Source organism: Gobius niger, assembly GCF_951799975.1.
Source record: "Gobius niger genome assembly, chromosome: 21".
NCBI lineage: Eukaryota > Metazoa > Chordata > Actinopteri > Gobiiformes > Gobiidae > Gobius > Gobius niger.
The window spans coordinates 11,772,663-11,791,209 of NC_136872.1; the positions used below are offsets into that span (position 1 = coordinate 11,772,663).

The 18,547-nt window shown below is 46.0% G+C and overlaps 1 protein-coding gene across 1 annotated transcript; it reads left to right on the forward strand.

Moving 5' to 3' along the window:
- The first annotated feature begins 1,351 nt into the window (after window positions 1–1,351).
- On the forward strand, window positions 1,352–9,479 carry LOC306980369 (phospholipid scramblase 2-like). Its single transcript, XM_079579724.1, has 8 exons — window positions 1,352–1,540; window positions 2,076–2,162; window positions 4,528–4,802; window positions 5,194–5,236; window positions 5,370–5,590; window positions 8,356–8,517; window positions 8,595–8,756; window positions 8,838–9,479. The coding sequence occupies exons 2-8, from the start codon at window positions 2,150–2,152 to the stop codon at window positions 8,895–8,897; spliced, it is 936 nt and encodes a 311-aa protein (XP_079435850.1). The 5' UTR covers window positions 1,352–1,540; window positions 2,076–2,149; the 3' UTR covers window positions 8,898–9,479.
- The last annotated feature ends 9,068 nt before the right edge of the window (window positions 9,480–18,547 follow it).

Genomic DNA, 18,547 nt, shown 5'->3' on the forward strand with positions numbered 1-18,547 from the left:
ACACTCCAGAATCAGTTGTTTTTGAGTTTCTGGCCCGTTTCTGATGCAAACCCCTAAAAACAATTGCTCCTGGAGCATCATAGAGGCCACTCTAGGGAAAGCAAAGGTGCCTTCCTGGACCCACAACGCCACCGAGTCATTATGAGGTCAAATGCGCGCAAATACTACGATTTGATTAAAAAGTTGCATAGTGCAACTTTAAAGGAAACTGCAGATGTCCAGGATTACACAAGCACGAATTCAATAAAATACAATTCCATGTTAACTAAAATAGTCCTTAAAGGGTTATTTCAAGATAAAGACCTAAAAACATTTAGACAAAAACATGTGCCCTTCAGTGTTAATTTCGTCGACTAAAATATTTAGTCTTAATTTTAGTCAAAGTGATGTTTTTGGCGACTAAAATTGGACTAAAACTAAATTAAAAGTTTTTCATGAGACTAAAACTGTGACTAAAATGTCCAGATATTTTAGTCGACTAAAATAAGACTAAATAAAAATGAAAAGGAGAGACTAAAATCATCCAAACTTCTATTGAGCGTCTGAAAGAGCCTCAGATCATGTAAATTCTCTGCCAAAGGATCAGCTCTGAGCTTTGTTCATGTAAAGCAGCTCCATGAAGCAGAGGAACCAGATTAAACATGATTATAATGAATATTATCAATGCAAAGTCGACTAAATTAGTCTTAAATTTAGTCGACTAAAACTAGACTAAAATTGTAAAGATTTTTTTGACTAAATCTCGACTAAAATTAAATTACATTTTAGTCAAAAGACTAAGACTAAAACTAAATTAAAATATGTTGTCAAAATTAACACTGGTGCCCTTTAATTAACCTCTTACACCACCGACCCAAAAACTGACCTATGTGGATCGTTTATGTAACGTTATGATATATTTTGCACTTTTCTTACTTTTGTGTGGCTTTTTTTTTATCGCGTTGTCGTCACATTTTTTTGTTTATTTTTGTCGCCTTTTTTCAAGAAGCTTTTACATTTGGGTAAAGCCAAACTGGATAAAATGTGCTCGATTCAGGCGGGAGGGTGAGCGTTGATGCTGGTGTGGAGTTGGCGCCCTCTTGCGTTTGTCGCCTGAATTGCCTGTGCGTAATACACAACTGCAGCAGATTGATAAGTCTTTTTTATCTGTGCAGGAAAAAACGGAAGGAAACGCGTTGATAAGCCTTAGCAACAAATACGCTCAATGTCAAAAAAACATTATCCAACGCATGCAGTAAGTTGGTCAATCACTTTTCAGTAACAATAAAAAAAAAGAAAAAGAAAAAAGGAGCCCACGCTTGAAACTCGAGTCGACAGGGGACGTCTTTTTTGAGATCATCCAAGAAAGGGGAGGGAAATTGTTAAAAACGCTCGAGGGGGCGGAGTGAGAGTGCAACAGCGCTGGTGGCGAAGACAGGTTTGCTTTGGTCAAGACGACTCAGATGATCGCCTTTTTGTCTCGTGCTTTGGGATTTAACTCTCATCCCTCACCGAGTCCTTTATCGACATAACCTTTGGAGCATTGAGGAAACACCTGAAGGTAAATTACTTTTCTTGCCTCGCGTTATACTAAAGATCTGAAGCTTTAGAAGAGAAGTCAGTAACGTTGACCCCCCCTGTATAGGCGGTAAGTTCATGTGTGCAAAACGAAGTAGTGAAGTTTATTAGAACCATATGTGGAAGGACCATCGATGCCTTCCCTGCGCCCTGCACCCATCCCGCGTTCTCCAGAGCCAGGCCACACCCACTTTTCCTTCCTAAGGTCTTGACCACTTCATCATTGAAACAAAAAGACACATTTGCAAAACGCCCTGTTGTATCCATGCTGTCACTTGCATGGATCTAGGTCACGTCACATGATCATCACTTGGAAAAGGCAGATCTAAATTGCTTGTTGTAAAAGTGCTTTACTGTGGAATAAACAGGCTGTAAAGTCCCCCCACCCCACCCACTCCAGAATGTTTTACTCACTTGTGACAGCAACATCCACATGACGCTTTATGTTAACCTGTGACTGTTGTTGCCTTTGTACAGACCTGGCTCACTCTTCTTTCATTCTCTTTGTTGCCCCATAGACACCAGTTGCTTGGAGGAGGAAGTCTGACCCTTTACTTCCAAAATCTCATCCAACTTTTTTTTTTTTCCCACCATGTCAGGTCCTGGTAAGTGAATGATACCCTGAGAGTTGATATTGTATTGTTCCACATTTCCTATGGTGCCTTGTTATGCATACCAAACAACCGACACCATTTTGTCATTGTAACTAAAGTTTTTTTTCCACTTATAGCCTATCAGTAGTTTAAGTTTTCAAGTAACACGGTCTAAGCCAAGAACCCACTCGAGGACAAAAGCATAGATGAGACTGAACTTTGTAATGTTCATTGTGTCTACTCGTGTTACAGTGTCACTTTTAGGGTTCATTTTGTCAGACACTAGGGCTAGAGATGTTGAAATCTCTACCTTAACATGTGTCAGCCGTCAAATATGTTAAGGTTTCAACATCTCTAACCCTTTCTGACAAAATGAACCCTCAAAGTGATACCATGGACAAGACTGTCTCTTAAACAAACATTAAAGGCCCTGATTTTCAGGTTGGGTAATTAAATATGTTTTGTCCGCATTCAGCAGACATATATTGTAAAAGCAGACAGCAGTGAGGAAAAAAAACACACACACTGTGCATCTAATTAAAGCAATTGTATTGATCGTGCACTTGAAAGCTAACTGTTATTAGATTACCGTGACATGAAAGCTCCACTTTGCTTCCTGAAAGTTGTGAAACCGGCTTATATAAACTCATCCCTGTGAGGAATTGGAATTTAGAAAAGGGAATCTAGGAATTTAGTATGGACTGTCCCTGAATGCATCATGATTTGAGATCTGTACATGTACAGCTCGAGTAACACTAAATGGCTACCTTGTCCTTGTCCTGCCGTGGGGATTCCCAGAATGCCCCCTGAGCTACTACATACCTGACATGGTGTATCCCAGAACTAGTGAGGTACTGCATACTTTTACTGTAGTCATTTGAACACGCCTCCCTTTTCCTCCCTCTGCATGTGTGTTTGGTATGAAACGTTGAACGGTGAAAGCTGTCGTTGTCTGAACCGTGGGGGGCTTGTGTGCACTGAGCCCCTTTACTGTGTGCACTGAATGTCTATATATATACAGTGTGTCACGTAGACGGCCTGCCAAAAGCATGCCGCGTAAATTAGATTCCTGGTGGCACTAAAATGATTGTTACACAAGCTGCATATTTACGATGTCCTTATTTTGACCCTTTTTCATCATCAAAGTTTTCAGATTGGATTAAAAATGAAATGACTTTGAAACATTGAATAAATGTTAGCTTTTGTTTGGGTTTTGCTTTGGCGTCATGTAACCAAAACCAGTCTGGTCAGTTGTTCTGCTGTGTGTCAGAACAATAGTCTTTCCCTACGTCGGCAAATCCCGTGAAAGACTTGGCTGGTGACATTTTAATATCAGATTCAGAAAAGCAATTACGCAATGTTCCAAAATCCTCCTACTTTGCTATTTTACTGTGTTTGTTTTAATATTTAGCGAGTAATTATGCCACAATTTGCTTTGAAACAACAACTCATCAAACCTGTTGGTCTTAAAAGTACTTCTTGCAACTTCTTCAAATTCTTCTGAGATAAAATCACAGAATGTTCAGCCATTTGTCATTTCTAACCTTGTTGTTGAAAATCTAAAATGCAGGACAAAACTCTTAAAATTCCTTACAAGGTCCCAAATAATAATGACATGCTTAGACAAGTACTTTACATGCAATTTGAAAAGCAAATATTCCTAGAGGAAATGAAATGTTTGAGAATGCTGTGCAAACATGCAAATGAAGAAAAACACAAGTTCCTCTGTTTCCTGAAATTGATGTTTCTGATATGATTAGTGACGCTGACTTGTGAGGTCTGTTCCTGTAGTTCGAGCTAAGGATTAGAGGTGGGTTTTGAGGTCTTCAGTGACAGCTGGGTAACCTGGATGAGCCAAACGTACAATCGCATCCTAATGTGCTGGAACTAGCAACACAGAGCAGACATCTTTCAATGACCGTTTTACTGTACCATAGACTGAACCTCTCAGGAGGAATATGTAGTAAAATGTTATCTCTAATGTCAATGAATTAGCCTTTTTATTTCTATGCGTTAGCCTAGCACTATTCCTCTGATCCACCTTTGTTTCTATGGTAACAGTAACATCTTCAATTTGCCATAGTATCAACTAACAAACGTTTAGCTGAGCTGTTTGTTGTGGGGAAGTTTTCTGGCTCTGTGTTATTTGTTTGGTAAGTTTTGTGTTTGTTACTTTTTAACAGCAGGCAATGACCACTGCAACATAAACTTTCCAGTTAATTAAATGTGCCTTTCCCACTGTCACCTGAACACTTTACCTGTGTGCTCCAGTTTATAGTGTTGATACAGTAACATTATATTTAACCCTAACCATTGTGGAATGATTATGAATGAAATGACATCGAGGAACTGATTGAAAGTGTTGTTACATTTGCAGTGTACCCAAGTGTTCCTGGACAAAGTCCCTACCCAATGCCTGGCCAGTCTGTAGCACCTTACCCAGTCCCTGGGCCTGGATATGGAGATCCCAGCCACGCCCCGCCCCCAGTCGGCTTTAATATGGGCTACAACCAAGGCCCACCTCCAGTCATGTATCAGCCAGGACCTGGGGGACCAGCTCCCGGGCCGGAGTATGGAGGAGGGATCTCACCGGCTCCTGGAGAGCCTGCTGTGGCTGTGGGCGTCCCCCCTGGACTGGAGTACCTCACACAGGTAAGTTATAACTATCAGAGCCGTCTGAAGGTTTGTGGTTTTGGCTTTAGGCTTCAGTCGTTACTGTCATATTCTGGTTTCGGTGATTTGATTGTTGAAATTTTATCTATAAGGTGTATGGCAGTATAGCATAACAAAAATACAAATGCAAGTCAATGCTGTTATGTGAGCCAAGGTTAAATATTAACTCTTGTGTTTTTGTGGAAATTACTGCTCATTTGAGTAAACATTACCAGAGTTTGTTGCTTCTTGTCCATTCTTCGTATCGCCATGATGACTGCTGTTCGTTTGCATTGCAAATAAAGCATGTGGCCTATTTTCCAGTGGAATATATGAAACCTTATTGTATGATAGCAAATAACTTTGATAAAATATTATCCTGTGTTTTCAGATTGACCAAATCCTCATTCACCAAAAAGTGGAGCTTTTAGAAGGTAAAGACTATGATTTGGGAAGTCACAAAAAGAGAACATGGCAATCATATTTTTAGATTTAAAGGTGTCTGTCCCTGTTTTTTCCCATATCTACTTCATTTGTCAACATTTTTCTTTGTTCTCTGTCACCCAGCTTTTATTGGCTTCGAGACCAATAACCAGTATGAGATAAAGAACAGCTTGGGCCAGAAGATCTACAAGGCCAAAGAGAAGAACGACTGCTGCACCAGGAACTGCTGTGGCTCTTTGCGCAGCTTTGACATGAAAATTAAAGACAACCAAGATAGAGAGGTGATCCGCCTCATCCGACCCTTCCGCTGTGTGTCCTGCTGGTGCCCCTGCTGCCTGCAAGAGGTCTGTGCAACAAGTCAAACAACATTATCAATAGCCCACTAATACACGGATCAACAAAGGCAGTGCAAATATTAGTCTGGTTCATTACTAATATGAATCACTCTCTGATACTCTCTCTGAACTATGAGTCACTTAATAATTCAGTATCAAAGTGTGGCTCTAGTCCAGCAATTTTCCTTGAAATTTACATAGCACATACGTATCTTTATTAGCGCACATAGAGCCTCCTGTTTCATCACTCTGGGTCCAACAGGGCTTTAGCCTTTTTCACTCTAATGGGATTTTGCTGATTTTAACCTGCTTTTGAGCTGACTACAAGGCTCTTTTTAAACATCTGATCGCAAAGAAATGTTTGATATGCTCTGGATTTTCTTTAGTAATGCTTTACTGACTAATCTTCATTTTGCTGGGAGAAATGGTGAGCTACAGTATATACAGTATACTGTTATTTCAGCAGGAGATTCAGATACACTATGTTAACGATTATTATGCAAATTGTATTTCAGAGGTAAAATAAATAAATCAAATATACTCCGGTATTGTGCCTCAGGGCTCTTTGAATCACTGACATCAATCTCAGACAGTTGTGTTAATATGTAGTCAGGTAAACCCAGTTAAGGGAAAAGCTACTGAAAAAGGGCGTTCACCATTATTAAGCGGACCACCATTTTCAAGCTATAAGGAAAAGAAAAAGTGTCTCTGCTGATGAAAAACATGAAATAGTTGAAAACCTTCGATATTTCAGGAAAGATCAAGCGTAATCAGCATACTGTTAAGAGATTTGTGGCTGATTCAGAGCACACACGGTTTTGTGCAGATAAAGGCACAATGAGGACGGTTTCTGCCAGACAAATACATCAGATTAAGAGAACAGGTATTTGAAGCTGCTGGTGCCTCTGGAGTCTCCCGCACATCTAGGTGTAGGACCCTCCAGAGGCTTGTAGTTGTGCATAAACCATCTATCCGGCGTCCCCTAAATTGACAAGCAGAAATGGCTGCAGGTGGCCCTGAAATACGTACAGCATGACATGGTGCATGAAGATGATTTTGTTAGAGAAAGCACAGTTCTTCTTTTTGTACCATGGAAGAAAGTGGTCAGCCAGAAACTCACACACATATTTTTCAGTGGTCATTTTCACATCTTCAGGGAGCCTAAATTGGCCGACCACTCTCTCCCCATGAATCCAGGCCAAAACGTGACTCCACCACCTCCTTGCTGACGTCACAGCCTTGTTGGGACATGGTGGCCATTCACCAACCATCCACTGCTCCATCCATGTGACCATCCAGGGTTACACGGCCTCATCAGTGAACAAGACTGTTTGAAAATGAGTCTTGTATGTATTTCTGAGCCCACCTCAGCAGCTTGTCAGCATTCAATTAACAGTTTAGGGGAGGCCGGATAGAAGGTTTATGCACAACTGCAGCCTCTGAAGGGTATTTGTCTGGCAGAAACCGTCCTCGTTGTGCCTTTATCTGCACAAACCCGAGTGTGCTCTGAATCAGCCACAAATCTCTTAACAGTACGATGATTATGCTTAATCTTTCATGAAATATCTAAGGTTTTCATACCATGTCCAAGGCATTCAACTATTTCACGCTTTTCATCAGCAGAGAGATAATTTTTCTTTCCCATATTGCCAGACAATGATGGTCTGCTTAAAAATGTGGAACATCCTTTTTCAGTAGTTTTTCCCTTAACTGGGCTTAACCTGAAAACTAATCATCCCAGGCGTCTGAGATTGATGACAGTGATTCAAAGAGCCCCGAGACACAATATCATCCATGATTTTCATTGAATTTGATTTTTTTCACCTTTTATGGCACTGAAATACAATTTGCATTATAATTCTTAACATAGTGTAAAGTTGCAGTTTTTGCTGCAACTTTATCTGAACAATAACAGGTCAACACTTTGGACCCAGAAGTAGATGGTGTGTATTATTGTGTGTGATGTGACTTAACAAACATATAGAAAAGGGGCATTCAAACCTGTTCACATCACTGTAATATTTACAAGCTGTATCCTTCACATTGTTCGTGCCTTTGCTGCCATAGAGCTGTGCCCATTTGTTTGTCCAGTCCTTTGTCCTTTCGATCATTATTTTGTGGTCCATATTATTCATTCTTTAGCAAAACAAATATTGGGCTTAAATGCTGACACATTTTCCCTTCAATACTTTTCTTACATCGACTTTTGACTGCATTACTTTGAGCAGCCATGGAGTGTTTTCAAGTGCTTTGCCCTATCACCTCACAGAGCACTTTGTCCTCCTTTTAATCTTGCTCGTTACAATGCGTTCCCAAGGGCTGCCTCATCTCCACTCCCCAGTCACTCTACGGTTGTGTTTACTGCACTGACAAGACCCATGTGAGATTCATTTACCTTTGTTATGCCTCGCCACAACGAAGCAGTCAGCCCGTCACTTCACCTCCTCATTCCTGACATACCATGTGACCTGTAACTCGTGGGGATTTATTTATAGTTGTCAGCATCCAGAGGTTTTTGGAATATTTCTAATTCCGGACTGTTTGCCTCAAAAGTCAGATTGAAGGGGTATTTAGGGGTTAATGCTTTTGGTATTTAAAAAACAAGTTCTACCATACCGTTCTAACATCTTGCATTAGTGAGATTCTTTTATTTAGGGCTCAGGCTCTTGCATTCAAATCCCTTGATCTAACTTGTACATAAAGAATTATGCACACGCCACTATTATAGGTTTGGTAAATATTACTTAAACCACCAAACTGTATGTTGTTTACAGATGGAAGTCCAAGCCCCACCTGGCACCACAATAGGCTACGTCAAACAAGACTGGCACCCTTGCCTGCCCAAGTTTTCCATTCAGGGCCCCAACAAGGAGACCGTGCTAAAGCTAGAGGGGCCCTGCTTTGCCTGCAATTGCTGTGGAGACGTGAACTTTGAGGTAGTTATATATACAGTAGTAGTTACAAATGAAATATATTTACAAACAGATATTCAGTTTTTGCTTTTGGCGGCCAGTTGAAAGGAAAAGATGGCGACAACACCATCGGTCGCATCAGTAAGCAATGGAGCGGCCTCTTAAAGGAAGTCTTCACTGACACGGACAACTTTGGTATCCAGTTTCCTTTAGACTTGGATGTAAAGATGAAGGCTGTGCTGATGGGAGCCTGCTTCCTCATTGTAAGTCGATAGTTTAATCAAATACCTCTAAATACTATGCGCGTGATCCACTAAATGTGTTTTTTTCTACTATCCTAACAGGATTTTATGTTCTTCGAGAAGGTTGGTGAGGCAAACCAGCGCAGCACTGTATTTTCATAAAGCCAGCAAAGACGACAACATAAGAGCAAGGACTTGGACTTGGACTTTCCTTCCACTTTTTTCTCTCATAGATTCCCGCCAAAGCAAATCTTTTTCAACAATCACAATGACAATAATCCCATGAACAGGGCTACAATTTTACTGTGCTAAATAATATAACTCGTATCACTGTGGAAATGTTTTATAATTGTGTTAAAACCTGTACCTTTTAATCGATGGATCGTTTTTAATCCATTTTTTCCAGTTTTCTATGGACCCACATCACTTTTACAGCGGGTCTTTGGGCTGTTTTAGATATTATTTTTGCTACAGTAACTATTCAGATTTATATTTCCGACATCTGTGCCTCTGCATTCAGCTTAACTTGCTGTTCTTCCAAAGACATAACTACTATTGTTTTGTGCCTACAGAAACGGATGCAATGTTGTTTGTTTTATGCCATGGATGTTTAAAAGCTTAACCCACATCAGCATTTCATATAATGCTATAATTCCAGTGCCTCTCTGTTATTTTATGCGATATAGTGCAATATTGTCTTGTGATGCTGAACCTGTATTAACCACATGTGTCAAACTAACGTCAAAGCAGGCTCTATATGTACGTTTTTATAAACATGCAAAAGTGAGCAGAGTTTGAGGAAGTTATGTCTAGGAGTGCACTTGCTACTGTGTTCAACAAAAACCTTTTTCTCTTTCTAAAAGTGCACGTCGCCTAATGTAAATGCTCACAGGGGTTTTACCGCATTTTAGTGGTTGCCGTAGAGACTGAACTTCAACCGTCCAAAGAGATGAGTGCTAGAGCCAGTATAAATAGGAAATGAGTGTGAAGTGTAAAAACAGAAGTTGTGGTTTATGGCATTGTTTTGCTGAACTCGCTTGACCTATTGACTGACAGTTTGTTTCAGGAAAATTGAGTGCATTGAAAAAAATAATTCCAGATGAAAGTGGGCCAGTGTTGTGTATTTTATTAACCATACTAACAATTCCAAATGCAGCTGTTTGACTCAGTGAAATGGGTGTGCCACTTGAGCTTTTAAACACAAACTCCAGTCCTCGCTCTTCTGCCTGAATAACATGTATCGCACCATTGCCACTTAAACACTTGTACCTCTGAACCAAACTTAAATCAGCCAAAGTGTGATATTCTTGTTCATATACTTCTGATATATGTTTATAACCAGCATTTACAGTCCGTTCTTTTGTGTCAAACTGTAATGTAACTGTAATAAGATTGTATATGTTATCTAAAGACTCTGTAGTGTAGAAATAAAGGAATAGCTTTGTCAAAAGTCCCATTGTTGTGTGTTTCACTCCTGCAGTGACACTGTTGGAAAACTTTGGGGATTGCCCTGGGAAACCTAAAGCATGAGCAACATCTGGTTTCACTTGGAAAGAGAACCACAGGCTACTCATGCTTCCTTCTTTTACAGTTCATAACTCCGTTCAATGCTAAAATCGAGTCATTTATATGACTACGCAATCAATAACTTCCAGTGTGTTATTTTAATGTATAGTTTATACTTTATTTGTCGGAAAAGTAGGCCAGTCTGTTGGAATCTTTTGAAATGAATGATTATGGCTCCACCTACTGGGGGAAGACAGAAAGGCACAGGGAGAAGCATGTCTGTACTTGTCCAAATGGCTTTTCACTAGCAAGGACCACGCCACAACAAAGTGCAATTAAGATTTTATTTACAAGGTTATAGTGTAGAGTGAAACTGGGCGAGACTGTGGGTGGGGGCTCCGTCTCGTATGAACCCAGCTATTCGGGACCCCCCTTCTAAGCAGGAGAATCATTGCTGAGATGGAACAGACATGAAGGGAGGGAGGGTGGGGTCGACAGTTTCACACAAACTGAGATGACGAGGCTTGGCTTGGCATATAATAGCTCAATAAATATTGACTCCATTTAAGTGTATTCATGTTCCCAATTTTTTTTTTTTATTGAACCCATCTATTACAATATATACAGGTGTAAAAAGTGCTGGATATATCACATTAAAATGTAGAAACAGGTTTTCATTTCAATTCAAACATTTTTACATCTTCATTGTCCCATTTGTACATTCACATTTGTTTTGTTTCCGTCAGACCTCAAGTCTTTATCCTTTTTGTTTATTTGCAAACTCTATTCTGTCTTCCTGGCAGAGTACCCTCTCAGCCCTTGTCGGTGCAGTACTTGTTTCACTCTGGATGATGACAAACTGGTGATCAGATTCAGCATCTTCACCAGGTCTTTTGCATTTGTTCTTGGGTTAATATTCATATTTTAGACCACAGCACGGTGTTCCACCGAGCTCACACCAAGCGGAAAAGAGCGTCGCTCAGCTTGCTCTACTTCCTTCGTCAGCCCCCCTTGTGCAGGAGCACGGGGAGGTGAGTTTGAGACGCAGCTTTTGCGCATGAGCCAATTACGCACAGGTGTCAGATCTTGTTCTGTGGTTGGTGGTTCTCTCAAATTGTTTAAAGGTATAGTAATCTTAGTGTATGTAAACTTCTGACTGTGTAAAAAGTAATAGAAAAAAAATGTGTACAGAATCCCATCTCTCTATTCTTCTGGAATTTGACAAATAGGTCAATTAAAATATATGGTTTCATGTCAGACAGTGAGAAAAAAACGTGTCTTTTTATGAAGTGTATGTAAACATGTGTAAAATGCTATTAAAACCGACAGGCATAACATTGACACCACCTGCCAATAAATCGGGTGATGAAGCCAAATTTTAACCATGTATGCAGCAATAGTTCACCTAATATGTTTAAATGGTCACATTTACATAGCACGTGTCCACATACTTTAGGCACTCAAAGCGCTTTACATCAAGGAACCACTCACCCATTCACATGCGAACACTGGACAGACACAATGACACTCATGTGTAGAGTGGATCCTTCATCTTCTTTTTATGGTTCCATTTATTGTAGGCTGCAGATTTTATTTTTACTAGGCCATCTTATTTTTTATGATGTATTGTATTGTATTGATTTAAAAGTGCATTATATATATAAAAAAGTTGGATTAGATTGATAGTATTCACTATAGATGTAATCAATGTCCCTTTCTGTCATCTAAAGAAACCAATTGTCTGATTTGGAGACCATGCAAACCCCACATTGAAAAGGCCTGGCCTGGTTTATGGCCCCTTTCCTCACCATCAATGAAGAAATAATAGTATTCATTTGAGCAGTACAATGAATGAGCAAAATGTAATTCCAAAACAAAAAACCTATTTGGAAAACATGAATTAAGGAACTTTTAGAAGTGAAAATAATTTCTTCATCTCAACAATGCCCCACTGTCCTGATTCATGATCGGGCGCAGACTTCTCCTCTCTCTTGTGCCACTCACCCAAGATCAATGACTGTCATTCAGTGAAAGGGCCCGTTTTCTAGGTTCTGCAAACTCCCTTGTTGCTTGTACTTCCTTTTGCTTTTCAGATTCAGAAAAACAATGAAAATAGTTACAGTTACATAACGTTGAAAGGTTCCTAACTTGGATGCTATTTTACAATGATTGTTTTGGTTTTACATGTCATGTTTCATAGTCGACTGCTTCATATAATTTAATGAAATCACGGAATATTCAGACGTTTCTAATTTCTAACCTGGTTAAAAATCTAAAATGCAGGACAAAACTCTTAAAATTCCTAACAAGGTCCCAAATAATAATGAGATGCTTAGACATGTACTTAACATGCCATTTGAAAAGCAAATATCCCCTGAGGAAATGAATTGTTACATTGTGCAAAACAAAGACAAACACAAGTTCCTCTGTTTCCTCAAACAGTGAGGTCTGCTCCTGTCGTTGGAGGTAAGGACAGAGGTGGATTATGAGGTCTTCAGTGTGTTGTGACAAGTTTGGTTAAAGTTAAGCCAGGTAACTAAGTTAACGCCATGCCTGCTATGTGACCGGTTTCTTCTTGTACCCCAGACGGGCCATCTCCATCTCACAAAAGATCCTGGGCATGGTCGTTTCGCACCTAAAAGACAATAGGCCCGCATGGCCCATCTTATAAAGCATGACAAAGGATCTCACTTTCCCTCCACCGCCAGTCTGATTTCATTCCCAGGCAAAGCGCCTCTTGGCCGCTTGCATTTACATCTCCAAATGTATCACCATGTCTTTGTTATGTTGTACCGCCTTTCGATGTATGTGTAGATAAAATCAGCTACGAAACCTTGCTCCGCAGATTTACGCACAGATCCTCCTGTGCGCACAATCTCCGCATGCGTAATAAACTTCACATGTTGACTAGACAAACTTCTCTTAAGCTTTATTGAGTAAGCTTTATCCCAGCTGTATTAACTGACAGCTGGGATGAGCCCAACACACAATCGCATCCTAATGAGCTGGAACTAGCAACACAGAGCAGACATCTTTCAATGACCGCTTTACTGTACCACATACTGAACCTCTCAGGAGTAATATTTAGTAAAATGTTATCTCTAATGGCAATGAGTCAGCCTACCATTGTTACTCTGATCCACCTTTGCTCTGTCTCTTCTGTTCTACTTCAATTGTGTGCTTGCCCTTAGGCTGCGCTATTGCATATCTCTCGGAAGCGCCAGCTTCCCGCCCTGAGAGGATCAAAGAACTGACCGCTCCAATCATACCTGGGGTCCCACTCACCCCTGACCCCTATAAAAGGGGGACTCTCCCTTCAATCGTCTCCTTTTTCTCTCAGCTTTGCTCTGAACTGGATTCAACTTCAAGACTTGACGAAGAATGACTCACCGCACTCCTTCGCTTGAAACCCCGTCGCCCTCCGGCGTCAAGCAGCGGGTTTGCGGGTCCTGCACGGCGCCGCTCCTCGCGGGGGATCAGCACGCTAGCTGCTTCCTCTGCCTGGGCCGGCGCCACTCTGCAGATGACGGTTCCTGTGCCGCTTGCATCGCGCTCCCTCGGGAGGAGCGCGAGCGTCGCCGTGCCTTTTTGGCCCCTGCCTCCCAAGAGTTATCCGATCAGGAATCGGATACTTCGAGCGGGGATTTCCCGGCTCCAGCCTCCCCGGTGCGGGAGCGGAGCCCGCCGCCGGTCTCCCCGGCGCGGGAGCGGAGCCCGCCGCCTCCGCCTGTCCCGAGAAGGGACTGGGCTGCGGACGATGAAGATGATCAGCAGCGCTTGTTTGATGAGGACGCACTCTCTCTGTTCTCAGAGGAGATGCAGCCGCGGGAGCGTTACCCCATGGATCGTCTCCCGGGCCTCATCACTTCAGCTGCGGCTCGTATGGAGCTGACGATGCCTCCGCAGCCCCCAGCTCCAGCGTCGGATCTGTTCCGGGACCTGTTTGGCAACACCCGCGGCAGGCAGCGACCGGTGGTCGTGGCCCCTCGCGTGGATTCCCTCCTCCACTACGCTATGCGTGACTGGGGCAGTCCGTACTCTGCCCGCACTCCGGCACTAGCGTACGGTGTGTGCGCCACGGTGGAAGGATGGGGCCAGCCGAAGAGCGTCCCCGCCATCGAGGACGGGATTAGAATGTCCCTTCTCCCGTCCTCTTCTCTCTGGCCCGGCGGTAGAGTGGACCTTCCCTCAGAGCGGGACAGGTTCACAGCTTCCATTCTTAACCGCTGTTACGCTAACGCTGCACAGGTCGTGGCGTTAGCTAACAATATGGCCCTGCTCACCGCCTCTCTGGACAAGCTCATCCGCGGTCGTGACCAGCTGTCCCGCGAAGAGTTCGAGGAGGCGGAGACCACCATGGCGGCCTTCGCCCGCATGTCACAGGCTCTTGCCCTCGACGGTGGCCGGACCATGTGCGCAGCGCAGGTCGGCTGCCGCCATCTTTGGCTGGGCTTGTCCACGCTGAAGGAGGCGGACAAACGCAGTCTCCTGAGCTTGCCGCTCGACCAGTCCTCCCTCTTCGGTCCTGGCATCCAGGCTATGGTGGACCGCCTGGAGACCGCCGCCAAAGCCTCCGCTCAACTGGCCCATCATTTCCGTCCCCAGCGTGACCATGGCTCCGTTTCACGCCGGCGCTCCGAACGAGGAGGAAGAGGCGGCAGATCTCCCCCTCGTCGAGGCCCCGCGTCCTCCTCACGTGCAGCTCCTCGACGCCCCCAGGTTCCGGATCGTCGGCGCAGCGATGATCCCAGCCCGAGACGTGACCGCCGTCCTGCTCCGGGCTTCAGGGGAGGAAGAGGGGGATATAAGAATGTGAATAAAGGCCGTTCGGCCCGTTACTTCATAAAAGAGCCTACTTCGTGTTCCTTCCTTGCTGAAGGCGCCACAAGTCTGCCTATTGCCACTCGGAGTGGGAATAGGGTTACCGTCAGCAGGGCTCAGGGGGCCCCGCTGAACGCTCCTTGCCGCTCAGCTCCGCTGCCTGTCAAGGACGCGTGTGAAACGCGCTCTGACTCTTGCACTCGGGCTGCGGCTGGAGCTATCCCTCGTGTCACCGCGGCTGTCGCTACCGCGAGCGCACTGTCTCACATGAGTGAATGTGGGCATACTGCTGCTCTGACAGCGAGACCCAGCTGTGATGCGCTGTTCCTCGACAGTGATTGGTCGACTGTACGTAAGACAGCGAACGTGGAAGAAAGAGGGGGCTCGAGCACAATAAGGCCTGTGATTGGCTCTCATACGTCTGCTCAGTGCTCGTCTCCGCGCTCCCGCTCTCTGCCGCGGAGGAGCGGGAGAGGAAAAAGGCGGTATGACATTATGTCAGGCACGTTAGCTCCCCATGATGTTGCAGCTCGTCAGCATGCTTCTCTAAAAGCCTCGGGGCAGCGGTGTAAGTCTATGTGTAGACCCTCTTCCCTTACACTCCCCACGCGCTCTCTAATCCCCGCTAAGAAGCGTAGATCTGAGCGCGTTCTTTTCTCGGCCGATGAGTCCGCTCTCTCCCGGGAGCGTCAGCCCTTTCGGGCAGGGCCCCCCACGCTGCGGCTCACCGCCGAGAGCGGAGCCTGTGGGCGGGCCCGTTTACCCGCTCTCACTCAGTGTCGTGGTACGGCCCCTGACAGAGTTTTACCAGGTCTGGAAAGACACAGGGCTCCTCAGAGCGCCCTGGCTGGACAGAGCGCTCAGAAGGGGATACGCTCTACAATTCTCTCGGAGACCTCCAGGCTTTCGCGGTATCCTCAAGACAAGGTTACGCAGCGCAGCCGAGACAGCGGCGCTCACAAGAGAAGTGGTTTCTCTGCTACAGCGCGGCGCCATAGCAGAGGTGGAGCCGCTCAGTGCGAGGATGGGGTTTTACTCCCCGTATTTCCTCGTTCCCAAAAAGAGCGGCGGTGTGCGGCCCATTCTGGACCTACGGGTTCTCAATCACTACATTGTGAAGAGGCCTTTCCGCATGCTCACGGTGCAGCAGCTGCTGCAATGCGTCAGGCCCGGAGACTGGATGACTTCAGTGGACCTAATGGACGCATACTTCCACATCCCCATTGTCCCAGCGCACAGGAAGTTTCTCCGGTTCGCAGTCGGGGACAAATGCTACGAGTATTGCCGCCTCTCATTTGGCTACTCCCTCGCCCCACGCACCTTCTCGAAGTGTGTGGAGGTAGCGTTGGAGCCGCTTCGCCGTCAGGGTCTCAGAATCCTGACTTACATCGACGATTGGCTTATTCTGGCCTCCTCCCCACAGGAGGCCGAAGCCCACACGGCCGCTGTGCTGAGGCACATTTCTCGGCTGGGGCTGGTTGTCAATCGGGAGAAAAGTCGACTGGCTCCGACCCAGGAATTGGTCTATCTGGGTTTGCGCTTGGATTCCAAGGGCATGAGGGCCTCCCTCTCCCTGGAAAGGCAGTCGGTGATTCTGGATCTGGGTCTACGGGTGTTGGATGGTCCGCGGATTGTACCACGGCGAATCCGCTCCCTGCTCGGCATGATGGCATCAGCCCACCCGGTGGTTCAACTGGGTCTGCTGCATATGAGAGGCCTTCAACGCTGGTTTTCACGCCTCGAGTCCCGCCGTGTGAGGGACTTGACGCGGGTGCGGTTGTCCCCCGCCGCAAGGTCCGACGTAGAATTCTGGTTGGACCCCGAGCGCCTCCATCGAGGGGTCCAAATGGGCTACGTGCTCCATTACACGGAGGTGTTCACAGACGCCTCCCTGACCGGCTGGGGCGGAGTACTGGGCCATCTCACGGCGAGCGGTGTTTGGCCCCCGTCTCCGAGACACATCAACCTCCTAGAGATGGAGGCAGTGCAGAAAGTCCTCCTACACTTTGCCACCCATCTGCAGGGTCGCCACGTGTTAGTTCGGTCGGACAACACCACAGTGGTGGCCTACCTGAACAGGCAGGGGGGGACCAGGTCCCCCGCTCTCCACAGGCTGGCAGCGGAGGTGCTCAACTGGGCGAGCATCCGCCTGGCCTCTCTGAAAGCGCGCCACATTCCCGGATCTCGCAATGTCGGCGCGGACAGGATGTCCAGAGGGGGCGCCCTACGGGACGAATGGGGCCTGGCACCGGAGGTCGCGGCGGAGGTGTGGCTCCGGTTCGGCAGACCAGTGGCCGACCTTTTCGCCAATGCAGAGAACGCACAGTGCCCACTCTGGTTCTCGCTCAGGTCAACAGACGGGCCTCCTCTCGGCGTGGATGCCATGGCCCATCGACCATGGCCGTCCGGCCTGCTTTACGCGTTTCCGCCCCTGCGCCTCATTGCGCCTCTTCTTCACAGAGTGAGGACAGAGGGCACATTCATCCTGCTCATAGCCCCAGACAGTCCGAGTGCCAGGTGGTACCCCGACGTGGTATCAATGGCACAAGGGGATCCGTGGCCCCTCCCAGACAGACCGGACGCTCTGACTCAGGCAGGGGGGGCCCTCCTGTCCCGTCCGGTACTGGGGAGCAGACTGATGGTCTGGAGGCTGAACGGGGGAAGTTGCTAAACCTTGGCCTCCCCTCTTCAGTTGTTGCCACAATTCAGGGTGCTCGGGCCCCGTCTACGACCAGGGCTTACAGGGTCCGTTGGCGTCTTTTCTCTGATTGGTGCTCAGAGAGGGACCTGGACCCTACATCCTGTTCTATACAGGATGTACTGAGTTTTCTCCAGGGTCTGCTGGAGAGAGGCAGGGCCGCCGCAACCCTAGGGGTTTTTGCGGCAGCCATCGTTACCGGGCATGTGGGGTTCGGAGTCCACACAGCTCGCAGTCACCCCTTGGTGAAGCGGTTTCTTCAGGGCGTTCGTAGGCTTAGACCGCCCGTGCGCCGGTCGGTTCCGACCTGGGACCTTCAGACAGTACTGGAGGGCCTCTCAGGGCCCCCGTTTGAACCCATTCGCCAGGCAGGGATGGACTGTCTGTCCTACAAGACTGCGATCCTCTTAGCGCTAACGTCGGCTAAGAGGATGGGTGATCTCTGTGCACTCTCTGTGCACTCTTCCTGCATGTCACTCCCTGAGGGTGATGGGTTGATGGAACTCTGGCCCAACCCGGCTTTTCAACCGAAGGTCATTACGTCCGCCTTCAGGTCCAGGGTGATCAGAATTAGGCCCTTCTTCCCCCCTCCACACGCGTCGGCGGAGGATGAGCGGCGAAACCGCCTTTGCCCGATCAGAGCGGTACGCCACTATCTTGAGCGGACTGCCAGCTTCAGACGCTCAGATCAATTGTTTGTGGGCTTTGGGGTCAGGAACAAGGGTGCTCCACTGTCCTCCCAAAGATTGGCCCACTGGATATGCCTTGCCATCCGCGCTGCATATAA

What these genes read in the sequence shown, in the direction of transcription:
- LOC306980369 (XM_079579724.1), top strand. An exon ending in GACTGGAGTACCTCACACAG is followed by an intron (nt 4,803 to 5,193) that starts GTAAGTTATAAC and finishes CTGTGTTTTCAG; the next exon opens with ATTGACCAAATCCTCATTCA. An exon ending in GTGGAGACGTGAACTTTGAG is followed by an intron (nt 8,518 to 8,594) that starts GTAGTTATATAT and finishes TTTGGCGGCCAG; the next exon opens with TTGAAAGGAAAAGATGGCGA.